We start from the raw sequence: 18,709 nt of genomic DNA, 5'->3' as shown, positions 1-18,709 counted from the left end.
GGGGAGAAAGTCTCAGTGTAATCAATACCATAGGTTTGGGAATACCCTTTGGCAACCAATCTAACTTTCAGCCGCTCTACACTACCATCAGGTAAGTACTTAGCCGTATAAACCCACTTACAGACAACAACCTGCTTACCAGGAGGAAGAGTGGTGAGTTCCCATGTATGATTATGAGCCAGAGCTAAGAGTTCCTCTTCCATCGCATGACACCATCTTGGAGAGGCAAGGACTTCCTGGACATCCTTAGGTATAACAACAGAGGTTAACAAAGAGATAAACTGGCGATGGGAAGTGGAAATGTGAGTCAATGAAACATAATTAGATATAGGAAGAAGGGTACAACTGTGCTTACCTTTTTGCAAGGCAATGGGAAGATCAAGATCAGATACCGGGGTCGGGGTTGTGTGTGGTAACAGCTGTAGGATCTGTCGACGATGATGAAGCTGGAGGAGGAGCCGGTACACGTGGGCGATATGTATACACATGATGGATCGGTGGTCGTTCAACAGGTGGTAGCACCGGAGGCAAAGACTTGGTCACTGCGGGAACAAGGGGAACAGAGTTCACAACTGGAAGAGGAAGGGGAGGAGGTGATGAGGAGGAAGTGACATCACTGGACCCCAAGAAGAATGGAGTAAACTCAAAGAAAGTAACATCAACACATACAAAGGAGCGTTGAGAGCTAGGGTGATAACACTTATACCCTTTTTGAGTTCGGGAATAGCCAAGGAAGATGCACTTAATAGACTGTGCATCTAACTTGTCCATTCCTGGCCCTAAATTATGAACAAAACAAACACATCCAAAAACCCGAGGAGAGAGAGGAAATAGAGACAAGGTAGGAAACAATGTGGTGAATGGGGAGTAACCATCAAGGATAGACGCGGGCATCTGGTTAACCAAGAAGCAGGAAGTAAGCACTGCATCACTCTAAAAGGGAACATTCATGTGATGCATGAGGGACCGAGCTGTTTCCAAGAGGTGACGATTCTTTCTCTCAGCCACCCCGTTTTGTTGTGGAGTGTAAGTACATGAAGTCTGATGGATAATGCCATGTTGGTCTAGGTAGTCTTGAAATGATGAAGAGAGATATTCATGGCCATTATTAGAACGAAAAATTTTAATGTAAACACCAAATTGGTTGCGAATCTCACCATAAAACTTTTGGAAAATGGTAAACAATTCACTTCTTTCTTTCATTAAATAGAGCCACGTCATCCTTGAATAATCATCAACAAAAATGACAAAATATTTATATCCATTGTATGACATCACTTTATAAGGACCCCAAACATCTGAATGAACCAAAGAAAAATGACTCGATACACGATTATCAACTCTAGGACTAAAGGGAACATGATGATGCTTCCCCAATTGACACGACTCACAATCCAAAACAAAAAGATGACTCAATGAAGGAACTAAAGACTTCAAAACTTTCAGTGAAAGATGACCAAATCGACAATGCCACTGGAGAGGAGAGAGAGACGATTGGAGAGCTGTTGACGTACTTCCACCACCATCAAGATAATACAATCCACCAGCTTCATGCCCTCCACCAATCTTCATCATCGTCTTGAGATCCTGAAAAACACACGAAGAGGGGTAAAAGGTAACAATTAAGAGACTTGGTCAACTTACTAACAAACATAAGATTAAAAGGAAATTTAGGGACATACAAAACTGAGGATAGGGATACAGGGTCCAGGTCAACATTACCAACACCACAAATGGAGGATGTGGAACCATTATCAAGGGTAACAGATTGTGATGTTGGGCAATGAGAGAGGGAAGAAAACATACCTGGAGTTCCAGTCATGTGATCAGAGGCTCTAGAATCAATAATCCAGGGATGGGGTGTGGATGCCAGGCAAGCCATACCTGAGTGTGCGAGAGTGGCCGTGTTCTGCTGAGATGTGGCCTGTACTAACCTCTCATACTCATCACGGGGAATACCCATCATCTCCTTCCCAGTAACATCTGTGGATGTAGAAAGTACCTGATCAGCTGAATGGCTCTTCTGTCTGAAGCTACTGTCACTGGTCACAACATGATTGGCCCAAGTTGAAGGTGGACCATGTAAGTCATAGCAATAATTAATGGTATGTCCATCCATACCACAGTGTGTACACCTCCTTGGACCCAAACTACGTCCTCTGCCACGGGCTCCCCCTGAATCTCGACCTCTAGTACGACCACCACCACGGTTATATGTAGGTCCACTACCACCAATCCAGCCATATGCCGGTCCACTACTACCACTATGGCCAGATTGAGCTCCCCGAGCTCCACCTCTAACACCACGGCCTTTGGATACTACTAGGGCTGATCTATCGGAAATATTAGGGTTCTCGGTAGATCCAATGGAAATCCTCTTGAGTCGAGCAAATACCTCTTCTAAGAAAGGGAGAGCTGACCCTCTTAGTATCTGAGCTCGCTTTGGTTCATATTCAGATTTCAGCCCCACCAAAAACCGAGTCACATCAAGTTGTTCTCTCTGTTGTTGTTGAATTTTGACATCAGAAGTGAGGGGTGATAAACATTCAATTCATTACGAATGTTTCTCATACTAGCATAGTACTCCTCAGGACTCTGATTACCCTGTTGTAGATTAAAGTATTCCTGGTACAACTGATATACTCTGGTTTTGTTGTCTTGACCCGAATACAACTTCTTAGCATGGTCCTACACTTCTTTGGCAGTATCAAGGAGCATGAAATTTACACTAATCTTGGGTTCCATACTATTCCATAACCATGTGATGATCTGTGCATTTGCCTGCTCCCAATCATCATACTCGTGAGAATCGGTGGAAGGTTTTTCGTCCCTTATGTGCTTCACCTTCTTCTTTGCCTTCAGAAAGACTTCTACAGATTTGGCCCAAGGTACATAATTTTCTTCATTCAGTAGGGACCATCACACTAGTCTTGCTATCACTGTTGTCTCCCATTGCTGAATTCGGCAAACTGCACAGTAGATCACACTACACTGATTTCAGCACTTACTACTGCTGCAGATTACACTCATTACACCACAAACCCAACTCCACGACTGCCTAAAACTTCACCACACTGTTTGAGGAACACCCCCGTTTGAATCACACTGAAGGATGCACAAATCCTAGCACACTACAATCTGAAATCCCACCATACAGTCTGAAATAAACTTCTCATTTGATTCACACCAAGAAAAAAAATGCATAAAACCTCTTACCTGATCACCCAAAAATCAGACCACACAAGACACCCACTGCACCACACGAATCAGCCCTCTTCTCTTCATCGATTAGGGGAGGGCTTCTTAGAAACTGCAGCAACCGACCACAAACACCACAACTAGAGGCATAGAAACCTCCAAGAGAAGAGGGCGATCACTCCTTTTCAGCCCTTTCCCTTATCTCTAGCTGATGGCGAAGAAAACAAGAGAAAACCCGGCTGGGTGCACAGATAACAGAGTTTTGGGCAGATCTGATTTGCTCAGTTCAGCTCTGATACCATGTTAGTGTTCGGTCTGCCTATTAGACTGATAACAGTCAAGGAAGAGAGAGAGAAGAGAGAAGGAGAGAAAGAGATAAAGGAGAAGAGCAGAAGAGAAACAAGGAGGAAATATTCTGGTTCGAATGAGAGAAAAACACCCTCTCCCATTCGGCCAGATGTATTTTATATAACTAAAATAGTGTGAAAAAGTCACATATGTCCCTACTTACGTTAGGGACATTAAATCTAATATAAACTTACACATCAGCACCTAAACACAAGTACAAAGACAGAAATACCCCTACATACTCGGCACTAATAGATAGGTTTGCCCTAAATTTCTTTAAAAAGAAAGGGTTGCCCAAGAACATCAGCTGACTGGACTAGATTCTTAAAGAATGAAGGTAAAGGATCCCAAGGGAGGTAAGGTCCAAAGACAGCTATCCATTCAAGACTGGTCCAAGAACACCCCTTCCAAAGACAGCTATCCTTTGTATTCTCTTTTTATTTTTCTTTTTATTACCAGAAAAATAACAGTGCAACTGGTTAATGAATAACAACCAAAGTTTTTGGCAATACTAGAATGTAATGAGAGAAATTAAATAATTGTCAAGACAGTTGTCACATGAATGATTCAAAGATCAGCTAATAGTGTTACTGATTCCATAGTAAAACTCAGGCTGAACAGGGCACAATTGTATCGGGGAGCATGCACTTCTGTGAATGTGTGTAAATAGATAATTTGGGTTGTGTAGTTGCAGCAAACCCAACACAAGGGGCTAGCTTACTGTTGTAAATATAATTTTTTCCCTTATATATTAATAAAGTTTCAACCATTATCAATAGAAAAAGGTAGAATTAAACTAATGGAATTACATCTTTTATTGAGTCCTGATGTTGTATTCGTCAGTCAAAGTACATTCTATATAAGACATTTGGATTCTTAACCAATGTGGGAAGGGACTAAGAGAAGTGAGCTTTTCTGGTGTTGTGCCCATGGATTAGTTATTCTATTTCTTTTGGTAAGGGTTGGTTTCCTTTTCTCTTTGAGTTCCTATTTTCTCCCTAAATGTTGTGCATAGCCTTGGGAAGTCCTGCTATTTCAGTGTTTTTGATCACCACTAAATTTACCTGTTTCTGGTAAAAAAAATTTGTTGAATTTTCTGAACCACAAAACAAGTCTGGAAATCATATATGGATTGCAAAACCCTACAAACACAAAATGTCACCAGGTTGGTGACAAATCTCACCAGGCATGACGATGCAGAATATCTTGCATGATTTTGGATTTTAACTTTGTTATTAGATTAAAGTGCTTCTTGAAGGTACTACTTTTATTGTTGTTTTTGTCCAAGAATAAATGTCTTCTGTACTCAATTACCTTCCTTTGCTTATTGTAACTTGCAAGTATTTTGTTCATTGTGCAGTATGCGAAGTTTGTTAAACCTGCTTTTGATGATTTTGTTCTGCCATCAAAGAAATATGCTGATGTGATCATTCCCCGGGGAGGTGATAATCACGTTGCAATTGATTTGATTGTGCAACATATCCGCACAAAGCTTGGTCAGCATGACCTCTGTAAAATATATCCCAATGTGTATGTCATTCAATCAACTTTCCAGGTATTCATCTTATATGTGTCAAATTCTTTGATTTGTGATTAGGTTTTTATTTGCATGGAGGAACAGTAAACTTTTCATGTTAGGTTGTTGGTGTTCTTGATTGCCTGGTTGCATCTGGTTACTTTTCTCATTTTATATCTAAATATTCTTAAGTCTTTCTAGTGTTATTTTCTAATCCTTAATGTTGTTATGCTCATGCTAAACACTGCCATGTCAGATAAGGGGGATGCATACATTGATCAGAGACAGGGAAATAACAAAGCACGACTTCGTCTTTTATTCAGATCGTCTTATTCGTCTGGTATCTTTTGACTTATCCCTAGTGATGTTTAGACTAATAGTCGATCCTGACTTTTTTGTCAGTTATCTCCCAAACGTAATTTGGTCTATCCTATGATGAGTAACTCTACAGGTTGTTGAGCATGGCCTTGGTCATTTACCTTTCACTGAGAAGCAAGTAATCACTCCTACAGGTGTGTTAAGGAAAGGCAATTTCAATTCGGTTTTCTTGTTCCATTCTTTATTTACTTTCCAGAAGAGATCAATACAGGTACTCAAGATACTGTGGATAAAATCCAAGAAGTTTCTTATCTGCCAAAAAACATGCTTGTGCTAATCCCCTTCAGGTTTTTTTGGTGATAAGTGGCCCCTTTAGAATAGTTAAATATAATTTATTTAGAAAATAAAGTACAAGAAAGGTACTCCTGTTGTTTGTCTAATATTCACGATGTTGAGTTTCTTGTTTGGAGTTGTGAGTGGGTGGTGATGGGCTGTTTTTTCTTTTATTGTTATATTTCTTCTCTCGGTTTACTGCTACTGGTTACCTTTCTTGTACTTTTTTTTCTCTTTAATAAATTTTTATTTTACTTACAAAAAAAAGTAAGACTGGGTAAAGGCCAAGTCCAAAAGCCCAAATGGTTTTTATGGAACCCAGAAAAAGTCTACAACGTGTCTCATGACTTCCAAGACCAGTCCAGAGCTAAATCTACAAGATTTCGAACCAAATCATGCCAGACTGCAGTCAGTGATGGCACAGATATCCAAAATGGATGTCATGGACACCTCAATATCCCAGGAAACCCAATAGCCCAGAAAAACCCCTAGTAAGTGCAAGGGATTTCACTAATGACTTGGCAGATTCACTAGCAAGAAGAGTGGATTTCCCAAAGAAGCATTTCCATTCCATACCTCCATAATTCCTCACTTCCCAAGATAAACTAAAAAACGAACCCCTATTCCTGTTCTCATTAAAAGCCCCACCAACCCACTAACCTAATCCCAACTTGGTTGTAAGATCTAATCAAGGCTTTTAATATACCTTGGCCTGCCACTAGGTGGTAAAATTTTTTTTTGGGGGGGGGTCATCTTGATCAGGAGGATTAGGATGGATGATTTGTGATTGCATTTTTCTCTTTTTAAGGGCTCTGGTAAAGGTGATTAAGCAATTACAACATTGTACGGGGACTTCCTTTGGGGCCAGGTGAGGGTAAAAAGGATCGCTTGATTATGTTGGATCCTGGGAGATTGTTTGCAGAAATAAAGACAAAAGGGAATTGGGTTTGGGATATTCTTTTTGAGAAAACTTTCATTGTTTTAGGCAAATTGCTTTGGAGATTCCTGATAGAAAGTGGCGAACTGTAGAATTTTGTCATTAGCAGCTTTCATGGTTTGGATGGAAAGTGAGATACTAGATCATCTAGAAGAACAACTCTTTCCCCTTGGAAATCAATTGTAATAAACCTTATTGTGGAGATTGGGCCAAATTTTGGGAAGACTTTCTTGGGATGTGAAGCCTTTATGCCATTACCTAATGTTAGCCTGTATGATATTTGCAAAAACTTCTCAGACCCCATATAAGTGGGACCAACATTAGTAATGGCCAAACAAGGCTTCAAAACAAAAGGGCCCTTTTATTAGAAGTTTTAGTCAGTTCCCATTAGCTGTATTGTGGGATCAACATAGTTGTCTTGGAACTAAGTTGGAAATTTGTAACTTCTCTTTGGGGTTATCACATGAAGGTCAAAACTTGTCTGATTAGGTTAATTTCTGTGCCTTTGGAAAGATTTTTCAGTTACCTATCCAACTATACCAAAATTTCATGAACCCATGAGATTTGGAAAGTTAAGGCCATTTTATTCAAAGAGTATCATGGGTGATGGGATTGAGTCCTAATTAAATTAAGTAAAATGCCTTTGTAAGGACTGTCTTACCGAACTGATATAATCTATATGTACGTCATTTTTGTAGTTAACTAGTGAAATGGAATTGATTATGAAACAAATTTGAATTTAGTTGCTTGTGAGGTGCATCCTCTTCTATCTCTTCTTCTCCTCTTTCTCCCTAACAAGCGCGATGCCATCTCTCTCTCTCTCTCTCTCTCTCTCTCTCTTTTCTATTTTCTCTGTTCTCTTCTTTTTTACCCTATTTATAAGTTATGGGACTATTTCACCATGTACAAAAGAGAAGCTTTGATTTTTTATTGGTAATTTTGAACAAACTTTTGTTTAATGCAAGCATAAAAAAAGGCATATCTTTGTTCAAGATTCCTGATCTAAGACACATAATAAAACCCTAATTAACTGAATTACTATAGAAGAAACAGTATAAAATCATTGTGACCTCATATGTAGGCTCTATGAGTAGCTAGCACTATGTTTATGGTTGTCCTACTATTGGATTGTGAAAGTAGTGTATTGGATGCCCATAATGCCAGATATTTTCATGATGGGAAGGGCAGATTGAAAGCACCTTTCCGGCTTTCTGAATTATTGCTTGCAACTTAATCTGCCTTGTCCATAAATACAGGCTGGGAGAAAGTGTCACCTTGGTTTTTAATTCATCCGGACAGAACTCTTATCAATTAGGTAGTTGGTTATGACAACTTTTCTTCAGTGGATTTTTTTCTTGTTTAATTTAAATAACTAAATAAATAGCCTTTTACAATATTTTTGACTCATACAGGGAGTCTACTCCATGTGTCAGCATTGCAACATGCCCATGTCTTATCAGGAAATTGCCTCAAAGTTAAACAATATCTATTGGAACCTTCCAAATAGGTTTATAAGGGAGTGGAAACCTAATTACTAGTAAGCCACAAGAAGAATTGTGAGAGAAGTACTTCAATCATCACTGAAGTTTTGTTTTCTTATGCAGAAAGTTGGATTTCCCTTAATAATATCTTTTTAAGTGTTCCTATATCATATTTTTATGAGAAATATGAAAACCCTAGCATCTAACTTGATTCTTTATATTTCTCTGTTGACTTTGTAGCCAGACTTGACATTTTTTTGTGAAGCTGGAAAAATTATTCTCCCCAAGGAAAGTGGCTGTAGTACATGACTTGCATGTGTAGTTGGGCTTTAGTTTAAAAGTCTGATTGTATTGTGGAAAGCTCAATGCCTCAGAAGCATTAAATGGTCAATCAAACCAAACTTTGAAAGGATCCAACCAGTGTTGAAATGTTTGCCTTGTCAGATTAACAAAATCACCCTCCTTGGATACTCTCCTATATGTTTTGGATTTTAAGCCATTGATTACAGAATCTATGTTTTACCATAATTTGAATGTTAGAATAAATTATTGTCTGCTGCAGATATCTTATTCAGTGTCTTTCTACTTCAGGGTCAGTCTATACAGGGGTTGACTTTTGCAAGAAATTGTGTGGAGTATCCATTATTCGAAGGTGAGCCTTGAATCAGGTATCCTTTATGGCACTTCTGGTGATTTAGGTATTGCCAAGTATTTCTCTATTACTTTGCTTGCAATGAAATTTTCATTTTTTGTTTCCAATTGAATCCTGAACCCCTCTGTTTTTACTTTGTTTTCTTTTCTATCCCCCCACTTCTGCAGCATACCAACCACAAAAATTGTTAATTCTATGCATCAAAGTACAATCTGACCAGTTCCTCTCTGTTTGCCGAACTGAACCTGTCAAGTGAGCAGAGAAGAAGAAGAGGAAGAAGAAGAGAAAGAGGAGAGGAGAAAGGAAGAAATGTTCGAATGGGCACTGTTCATCAGCCGGCCCTGTTCACTTATATAATAACAATACATAAAGTTACATAAAAGGACCAGGATGCCCCTGATTAGTGATGGGACACCCAGTCAAATAAGACACTAAATAAAAATAGGCCCATTAACTAAAGACTTAATACCCAACCCAGACAAGAGGATAACAAAATATCAGCCGAACCAACACTCCCCCTCAAGCTAAGCATGGATGTCAATCATGTTTAGCTTGCCAAGTAAGTCCAAAAATTTCACTGTGGTTAGCCCTTTAGTTAAGACATCTACAATCTGCATCTCTGAGGGAGTGTAAGGAATGCAGAGTTCTCCTGAGACTATTCTTTCTCTAACGAAGTGATGGTCTATCTCAATATGTTTTGTTCTATCATGTTGCACTGGGTTATTTGCAATGTTGATGGCAGCCTTGTTGTCGCAGTACAACTTGAGGGGACACTCAATCTCCACTCCCAGTTCACCAAGAAGAATCTTAAGCCACAACAGTTCTGCAACACCATGAGTCATAGCCCGATATTTAGCCTCTGTGCTAGACCTAGCAACCACATTCTGTTTTTTACTTCTCCATGTAACTAAATTTCCTCCAACAAAGGTGTAGTATCCTAAAGTCGACTTTCTGTCACCCACAGAACCAGCCCAATCTGCATCAGTATATCCTTCAACTTCAATTATTGTTTTTTCTGAACAGAATCCCTTTCCCAGGGCAAGACTTCAAATATCTGAGAATCCTTTCTACAGCTTTCATGTGAGGAATTTTTGGATTGTGCATGAACTGACTGACAACATGAACAACATGAGCAATGTCAGGACGAGTGAGGGACAGGTTTATTAACTTCCCCACTAGATTTTGGTATCTTTCCTTATCAGGGTAGTCCTCTCCTACCGACTCCTTTAGACCATGGTTTGGTTCTATTGGAGTATCTGCTGGCCTGCACCCCAATATGCCTATCTCTTGTAGAAGGTCAAGGATGTATTTCCGTTGACATATATAGATGCCCTCTTTGGATCTAGCAACTTCAATCCCTAGAAAGTATCTCAGTTGACCCAGGTCTTTGATTTCAAATTAAGCAGTTAGGACCTCCTTCAGCCTTTTAATCTCTTCCTTATCATCCCCAGTAATTACCATATCATCTACATAGACGATAAGAGCTGTAAGTTTCCCATTTCTCTTCCTTATGAATAGGGTATGATCTGCCCCACTTTGAGTATAACCACCTTTCTTCATGGCTCCACATAGCTTCTCAAACCAAGCTCGAGGGGACTGTTTAAGGCCATATAGTGCTTTTCTCAGTCTACACACTTTTATGCCAAATTCATAACCTGGTGGAGGATCCATGAATACCTCATGTAGATCACCATTTAAAAAGGCATTCTTCACGTCCAACTGATGAAGCTCCCACGAGAAATTTGCAGCTAATGATAGTAGAACTCTGATAGTGTTGAGTTTTGCTACCAGAGCAAATGTTTCTTTGTACTCAATTCCTTCATTTTGAGTAAATCCCTTTGCTACGAGTCTAGCCTTGTATCTTTCAATGGACCCATCCTACCTATGCTTCACAGTGAACACCCACTTGCATCCAACAGTGCCTTTCCCTTCTGGTAGGAACATGCACAAAAGAGAGAGCAGACACAAAAGAACAATAACGAGGGGACAAATGTGAGTAAGACACAAAATCAGCAATGGGGTGTCTGATAGTACAAGAACGGGTAGACTTACGAAGGGCAATCGGAAGATCCAAGTCAGAGGAATTGATAGGATTACCTTGAGTTACTGAGACAGGTTGATCCAAGTCCAATTGATTGCTATCATGAGTTGGAGGACTCTTCTTCCTTCTATTGTAGGTGATTCTGATATCTTTCTGCTGCCTGCTGGAGTCTTTAGTAACATTTGCAATATCACTAGTAGTAGTTGGGCCAATGGGAGCCTCACTAGATTCACCTGGGATACTACAACTAGGAGTATCAAGAGGAGAGGATGGAAGATCTGAGGCAGAGAGGGGCACAAAGAAGGAGGGAATAGAAGGATCAATAGGAGGGTCCTCTTCCATCCCACTAGTCTCCCCTTGAAGAGGATTTGGGGAAGATTGAAAGTAGGATTGAAACTCAAAGAACACCACATCTTTTGTAACATATTTTTTCTTAGTGACTGGATCGTAACACTCGTATCCCTTCTGCTGTGTTTAGCCACTGTTGCCGCAGCCTGGACCTTGCTGTTGTGGCTTCTACCACGCGCTAACCACTGCTATCGCAGGCTGAACCCTCACCCACGAACTGTTCTAGGACTGCTGAGATCAGTCCTCTCTTCCAAATCTGTTCTACACAGATCTCACTTAGCCGAATGGCTACAACTTGTTGTGTGTGTCTCTTAGGGCATCAGCTATTGGGACTAACTCCCATTGGGCCCTACAACCAAGCGAAACCCTAGATATAGTTTCTGCTGGGTTCTACGACCAGACCTAGGGTTTCTTTGCAGTACCAAGATAGAGAGAAAGGTGAGAGAGAGAGAGAGGTGCGAGGCAGCTGCTGTAACCAGGCGAGTTTTAGTGCTCTGGTACCATGTTTTCCGAACTGAACCTGTCAAGTGAGCAGAGAAGAAGAAGAGGAAGAAGAAGAGGAAGAAGAAGAGAAAGAGAAGAGGAGAAAGGAAGAAATGTTCGAATGGGCACTGTTCATCAGCCGGCCCTGTTCACTTATATAATAACAGCACATAAAGTTACATAAAAGGACCAGGATGCCTCTGATTAGTGATGGGACACCCAGTCAAATAAGACACTAAATAAAAATAGGCCCAGTAACTAAGGCCCATTAACTAAAGACTTAATACCCAACCCAGACAAGAGGATAACAAAATATCAGCCGAACCAACACTCCTTCCTTTTATGCTGGTTTGCACATATAATTCACGTGAATGTGGCTAGTTTGATGTATAAAGTAATAGTAGTAAAGATTATTTCTGGATGGGTGTTTACAAATTTGTTTCTTAAGCACTTCGGCTTGATTTAAACTTTCATCCACAATCCAAACTAGGAAATATTTTGTTTTCCATTACATTCTTTTTTTGTTTTAGTTGAATAATTTTGTACTGTAAAAGGGAGAGATTCCCTTCAAAAGTGTAAATTTCAATTACATTATGAAGGTGAAACATATTCATTCCAATGTTCCAACACCCTTTACCCATTAACACTCCAAGAACTTTGTGTTGATGAGCTGGGAAGATGCAAGAGCATGCAACATTTCAGATATATGTTTGTAAACTTAAATATTTTCAAGTGCAAGCATGAATATACCCTTTGATATCTGAAACCAATTTTTGGTAGAACCTTTCCTAATACTTCAAGACATAGCTTTAGATTTTTATTGTTATGTTGCAGTGGTGAAAGCATGGAGAATGCATTACGCGCATGCTGCAAAGGAATAAAAATTGGAAAAATACTGATCCATCGTGATGGGGACAACGGAAAGCAGGTGGTCTACTTGCACTTTATGCTGTTCCCTTATTGCGGCTGAATGTATTTACGTAACTGATTCTGACAATATATGGACAGCTTATATATGAGAAGCTTCCAAAAGACATTTCTGAACGGCATGTCCTGCTTCTGGATCCAGTTCTTGGCACAGGTGATTCTCTGCACACAAACATACATAACACATTATTATTAGATATAACAGATATATTGATTTTTTATCTAAAAGTAGGAAATGGATAAAAGTATCTGTTGGGAAGAGATATTTGTAGGGGTGGCAATTGGGCAGGTTTGGGTGGGTTGGGTTTGGGTTGAGGTTCAACCCAACCCATTAATGACCCAATTAGGAAAAATTAAATGGGTTGGGTTCAACCCAAAACCCACCATAACCCAACCCAACCCTCCCAACCCATTAATTTTTTATTCTTTAAAAGCGACATACATAAATTCTAGAAAAATCTTTTTTGTTTATTTTTTGTGGTGTGATAAAATTGTTTGACCCGATGTCAAATTATTTAATTAACTTTTGACTGAAAAGCTTTCCGATTTCTGCACCCTATTCATGGACTGGTAGCCCAACGGGCTGATGTGGAGCCCAATAATATGTTATATAATAAAAATATAATATATTAATAATATATAACATATTACTAATAATATATACTTAATATATTGTAATATATCTGTCCAGATCATGCTTGGGGCTCAGGCTTAAGATCTAGGCCTAATGGTCGGGCCAGGCTCTAGCTCAAACTTGGTCATTTTTTGTTGATAATGAGGCAAAGCTTGGCCTGACCCAACCCATGAACAGGTCAAGTGCCCACCTTTCTTATATGACCACCGCTCCAAGCTTCAATTTGGGAGGTTGAAGGAATCTCCCGATCAGCTGGGTCATCTCTTTTGAAAAATGCAACTTGAAATCATTTTCATGGTTGCCTCCATGAGTGGAAAAAAATGATAGTTTTTAATGACTCTTACAAGGTGCTAAAATTTTCTTATTACTCAAGTTAAATTAAATGCTAGACCATTGATTCATTGTCTCTTGATATTAGAGGTAAAAGCAGTGTTTGCAAAGAAAAACATGGCTTTCAAACGGTTGGGTAGTTTGTCCCGGAAGCCACTTTTTTGCCAAAAATTGTTGAATCGGTCAGCAATTTGCTAACTCGGGCAGTCAAACCGTTGACCCGTTCAACCTAAACAGTGGTATTTGGGTTGTTTTTTATTTTCACTATTATATATTTTTTAATTTTTTAAATCATCACATGCTAATCCATTCAGATCGGATTAAACCACAAACCGAAACCGGTGGCTAAAGTGGTTCCCGGTTCTGGGTTAATTTTTTTAAAACATTTAAGAATGACCTAAAAACTGTTAAGAGAGAGAGAGAGAGAGAGAGAGTTTGCAAAGAAAAACCAATGGAGCTGAAAGAAATGGGGAAAGGAAAGTTAAAAATATCACTGGTGGTTACCCGTTGGATAACCATGACCCAACCCACCCAAACCATTATCTTTCCCATTATTGGGTTACCCAACCCGACATGACCCAGAGTTAAATGGATACAGCCCAATCCATCAATTAATGGTTGGGTTGGGCAGGTTAGCGGGTTGGGTTGAAAAATTGCCACCCCTAGATATTTGTATGAGAGATTACTATTTGCATCACTTAAAGGAATGTTAATCTTTACTTATCTAACTCAACTCAACAAAACCTTAATCCCAAATGTTGGGGTTTACTACACAAATCCTGTTCCAGAACTTGTTTTCCATCAAATCAAAAGTCATTAAATAATTTCTCCCTGTTTCAGTTCACATCTTTCTTAATGTTATCAGTCACCTTTTTAGCGTATTCATCTTAGTTATGCTCATTATTTTGGGCATGCCATTTCTTGATTGCCTAGCTTTCTTTTCCATATATTTGCTGGTCTTATTACCTTCTTATAGAAATTCTCTGGTTTTACTCTTTTAGTCTTGTTGTATATGCCAATCAAACAAGAAGCCAAATGCCACTCTCCATTTCAACCACTGTGTTCTATTCTATGGGCAGCATCCTCTTTTCTTTCTCCCCCATTATGAACGAGATGTTAATGTTCCCTAGACTAAGATAATTGCCATCCGGAGTGCAGTAATTGCCTTTAACCTCCAATAGTTGCTACAGATTCTTGCTGATGAAATTGAATACCTTTTAAGAAATTAGTAGTTGAGTTCAACTTTGTTTGACTCCTCAACTGTTTGGTTCTCCTTTTATGAGTATGTGAATGGGGTAGGTGTTAAAGAAGTTAGTCTACCTTGTTGACTATGTTTTTTTAATGAATAAGTATGAAAACTCATGTTGATAAAAAGGAGTACAATTATAGCAATTATAAAGAAGTCAATGAGAGATAAGCCCTCTTATCTCTCCCCAAAAAACTTTTCTTTTCCTTTACAATTGTGCCCAAAATAAATAATTTCTCCCCACCTCTTGTTTAGCTAGTGACTCAGCAAGAGTATTAGCAGTTTAGCACTCCTTTTAACCCCATCTAGCTTCACTTCCTTTTCTTTTGTTAGCCATCTAAACTTCTTTATCTCATTTCTGTAAATCCACATCTTCACCCCCTCATTTTGTAGCCACCCCACTGCCAATTTGGAGTCTCCAATTATTAATTTTCGAATATTCAAGGTATTATCCCCCTAAAGGGTTACCAAAACCAATTAGACCTGAATTTAAGGCAATTAGTTTAACCCTCATCATCGTTTAAAACCCTGCCTATTCCTAACATTGCCGGGATTCCCCATACTACTTCCATTAAAGTTGCATTTTATGAAGCCTCTTTCCAAAGGAGACCAACATGGATGGATGGATGATAGACTTATTGGTTGATGAATCAGCCATGCCCCTCCATTTCCAGAAGAGACCAGCATTGCTATTGCCTTGTTGACTATGTCGTGAAGATATTTTAAAGCAGTATTTTAAAAACACAAGGTACTAGAAAAACAGGAAGGGCTTTTCAGCTTGCAAGGCACAAGGCAAGGCATGCACCATTTTGAAGCAAGTGCAAATCTTTGAAAAAAAAAAGAATCAAGAACATAAGAAATAATAAAAAAGTACAGTAATACATAAAAATGCAAACTTGAAATCTAAAAGAAATGAAATGTTTCTAAATGCCTACAAACTCAAAATTAAAATGCATAAACATAACATATAAAACATATTCAAAGTGAGCACATGGAAGTAAAAGCAAACATATGTGGATTGTACAAAAGTGCTTCAAGCAGTCAACAATTCAAGCATGTTAGATTTTAATTTGTTTATTTATCCCTTGGTATAATATTAAACATCTTGCATTCCTAATACTAGGAGATCTGCCCTTTGCTTTGTAAAGGCCCCTTGAGGCAATCCCAAACAAGTCCATGCAAGGGTTTGGGGTAGTGCACCTGACCTAAATTTTTGGTGCATGCAAGAGACCAAGAGATTACTCAATGTGACCTTCGGTAATTCATAACAAAGGAGAGATTGAGGAGGATGTTGCTCATAGAATTAGAGTAGGATGGGCAAAATGGAGAGGTGCATTTGAAGTCTTAAGTGAAAAAAAAAAGATAAGCAAGTACCACTTTGGCTAAAAGGAAAAATCTATAAAACAGTTGTAAGGTCAGTAAGGCTAGCTATTCCGTATGGAGAAGAGTGTTGTGCAATTAAGGAACAGCATGTCCAAAAAGTGACTAGCAGAAATGTGATTACTTAGATGGATAAGCGGTAAAACTAGAAAGGATAGGATTAGAAATGAAGTCTGAAAGAACCTAGGAGTAGCTCCAATGGGGTGATAAAATTTGAGAAAGTAAACTGAGATGCTTTAATCATGTGCCTAGAAAGCCATCTATAGCACCTGTTAGAAGAAATGATCTGTTACAAGTTGAAGGGGCTAGAAGAGATGGGGGCAGACAGAAAAGGACTTGGGGTGGAAGTAATAAGAAATTATTTAATTGCCCACAATTTAACAACGGATATGGCACCGAACATAACAGAATGCAGAAACAGGATTCGTGTAGCTGATCCCATATAGTTGAGACAAGGCTTTGATGATGATGATGATATACAAAGAGTTGTCTTGTGATTTTAGTAGTTCATTTTACTTAGGATTAGGAATCAGATTTATATTGCTGTTTTTCTAGTGGAAGCTTTGCTTTATGAGATCTTATGTAGGAATTGAGGCTTTAGGTATTTGAAAAGTTTTTGTTTTTTTATCTTTTAAAAGTTAATATACCATTACTGATGTACACCAACAATAAAAAATAATTTGGAATTTGATAAACTGTTGTATAGATATGATTCCACACATACACACACACACACAAAAAAAAAGGCAAAAGAAGACATTTTGAAAAGGTATATGCTTGGGTGAGCCTAAAGTGCAGCAAAGGGGCTGTGTCTCTAGTTCAGGCAAGGCACATGTGTGCCTAGGTCCTCCTTTTAAAACACAGTTCTAAAGCTATCCAAACATATGAGATACCACCTTCAAGCTTGCTGTAGATTTACTAGGTCTGATTTACTTTAATCTCCATCCCCAATGGACAAATAAATTTTATTCCTAGGGTTCCTATGTAACATTCTAGTTTTGGATGTACTGATTCTGAGCATCACATGTGAATAATGACTGCAAAATCTTCTTGCTCATCTCCCCCTTGCCCACTTTTTCTTCATTTGCTCTAGTTTTTTGAGAAGTATAGTTTGGTTAGTTTTTATTTCCTTTAAATACATGTTGATTTAGAACCTAAAGAACTTCTTTTGACTTTGTAAAAGGTAACTCTGCTAGCCAAGCAATTGAACTTCTCATACAGAAAGGCGTCCAGGAGTCCCATATAATTTTCCTCAATCTCATTTCTGTGAGTTAAAACAGCCATTGCTGGTTGCAATTCTTTATCTTTTGCCATGTTGAAAAATAAGTCTCAGAATGGTTTCTTGTTTTTTTTTTTTTTTGCTGAATTTAGGCTCCCGAAGGGATCCACTGTGTTTGCCAACGGTTCCCTTCTTTGAAGATTGTTACCTCAGAAATTGATGTTGCATTGAATGAAGAGTTTAGAGTCATACCTGGAATGGGGGAATTTGGCGATCGCTACTTTGGCACGGATGATTGATTGTTGGAGTGAACTAGTCTGCCCATTCTGAGTTTTAGTTAATTCAAAATACTACTCTGGAAGAGCAGAGAGGTATCAGCAGACGTATATTCTATTTTACAAAGTGCCACCAACTTTGCTAGTGGTCTAATTAATTCTTTTTTGTTTGTGCAGTTGATACTGGAGAGAATTCTGAAGAGTTTGTCAAGAATGTTAATACAACGTTTGAAGTACTTACAGTTTATTTAGATACAAATTAAAATGACTATTCAAAGGCTTTGAAACAGAGGCATTTACATTGTATGGCCAAACTACTGGTTAAAGCATCTTTTTTTTACATGTTACTAATTAAAGTATCTGCAACGCTATTTTACATTGGTAAAATGAACTTAGCGTAGGCAAAGGCTTAAAACATTTGATAAACATAAAGGACTATGTGCCAATAGGTTTCGAGTCAGGCTTCGAAGAAAGTCGACCTAAAGGATCCATGAGACCTTTAGGCTTGAGCTTGCTGTCAATCTCAATGGTTCTATCAGCATTGAGAATTCCATCCAACAAACAGAATTTAAAATTATCTAGTCAGACTTTTAAAAGAAGGAACATGAGACGGGCTGTTCCACTTCCAAGTTGTTCACTGAAAATAAAATCGTAATACTCTGAGTCTTCAGTAATGAAAAAACGTTGTTCAATGAGTTTGTCGGAATCTTTAAAACGGGTTATTAATCCCGCCACAAATTGATTTGGTGGACAATATTGGGCCAGGCGTGGGCTGCATCTTTAAGGCCGTCAAGCTATACAAAACTGGCCGAGCACTGGCATGGCATGTCCTGCTCAACGGTGGCTCATTTGCATCTCAGGTACAGAGAAGTAGGGGTGTTCACAGGTCGGGTTGGGTCGGTTTCATGGGATTTTCCCAACTGACCCGACCTAGTCGGGTTACCAGAGGTGGGAACCGAAACCGACCCACTGATAGGCCAAACCGACCTGGTCGGTTTGAGTCGGGTTGGGTCGGTTTCGGTTTTGCTCCTGTACAAAGCCAA

The 18,709-nt window shown here is 38.9% G+C and overlaps 1 protein-coding gene across 1 annotated transcript in view; it reads left to right on the top strand.

Moving 5' to 3' along the window:
* The window catches only part of LOC104592917 (uridine/cytidine kinase UKL1, chloroplastic), a 33,251-nt gene extending 15,198 nt beyond the window's left edge, over positions 1–18,053 (top strand). Inside the window, exons 7-15 of the mRNA XM_010252462.2 lie at positions 4,907–5,101; positions 5,319–5,402; positions 5,514–5,574; positions 8,723–8,783; positions 12,490–12,583; positions 12,664–12,736; positions 17,356–17,438; positions 17,544–17,762; positions 17,844–18,053. Coding sequence (XP_010250764.1) covers positions 4,907–5,101; positions 5,319–5,402; positions 5,514–5,574; positions 8,723–8,783; positions 12,490–12,583; positions 12,664–12,736; positions 17,356–17,438; positions 17,544–17,690 — 798 coding nt within the window. The 3' untranslated portion in view covers positions 17,691–17,762; positions 17,844–18,053. The remainder of the gene's footprint in view (positions 1–4,906; positions 5,102–5,318; positions 5,403–5,513; positions 5,575–8,722; positions 8,784–12,489; positions 12,584–12,663; positions 12,737–17,355; positions 17,439–17,543; positions 17,763–17,843) is intronic.
* The last annotated feature ends 656 nt before the right edge of the window (positions 18,054–18,709 follow it).

Source organism: Nelumbo nucifera, chromosome 3 (genome assembly GCF_055504915.1).
Source record: "Nelumbo nucifera cultivar China Antique chromosome 3, China Antique-T2T, whole genome shotgun sequence".
NCBI classification, from domain to species: Eukaryota; Viridiplantae; Streptophyta; class Magnoliopsida; order Proteales; family Nelumbonaceae; genus Nelumbo; species Nelumbo nucifera.
This window is presented reverse-complemented; position numbering and strand designations above follow the sequence as displayed.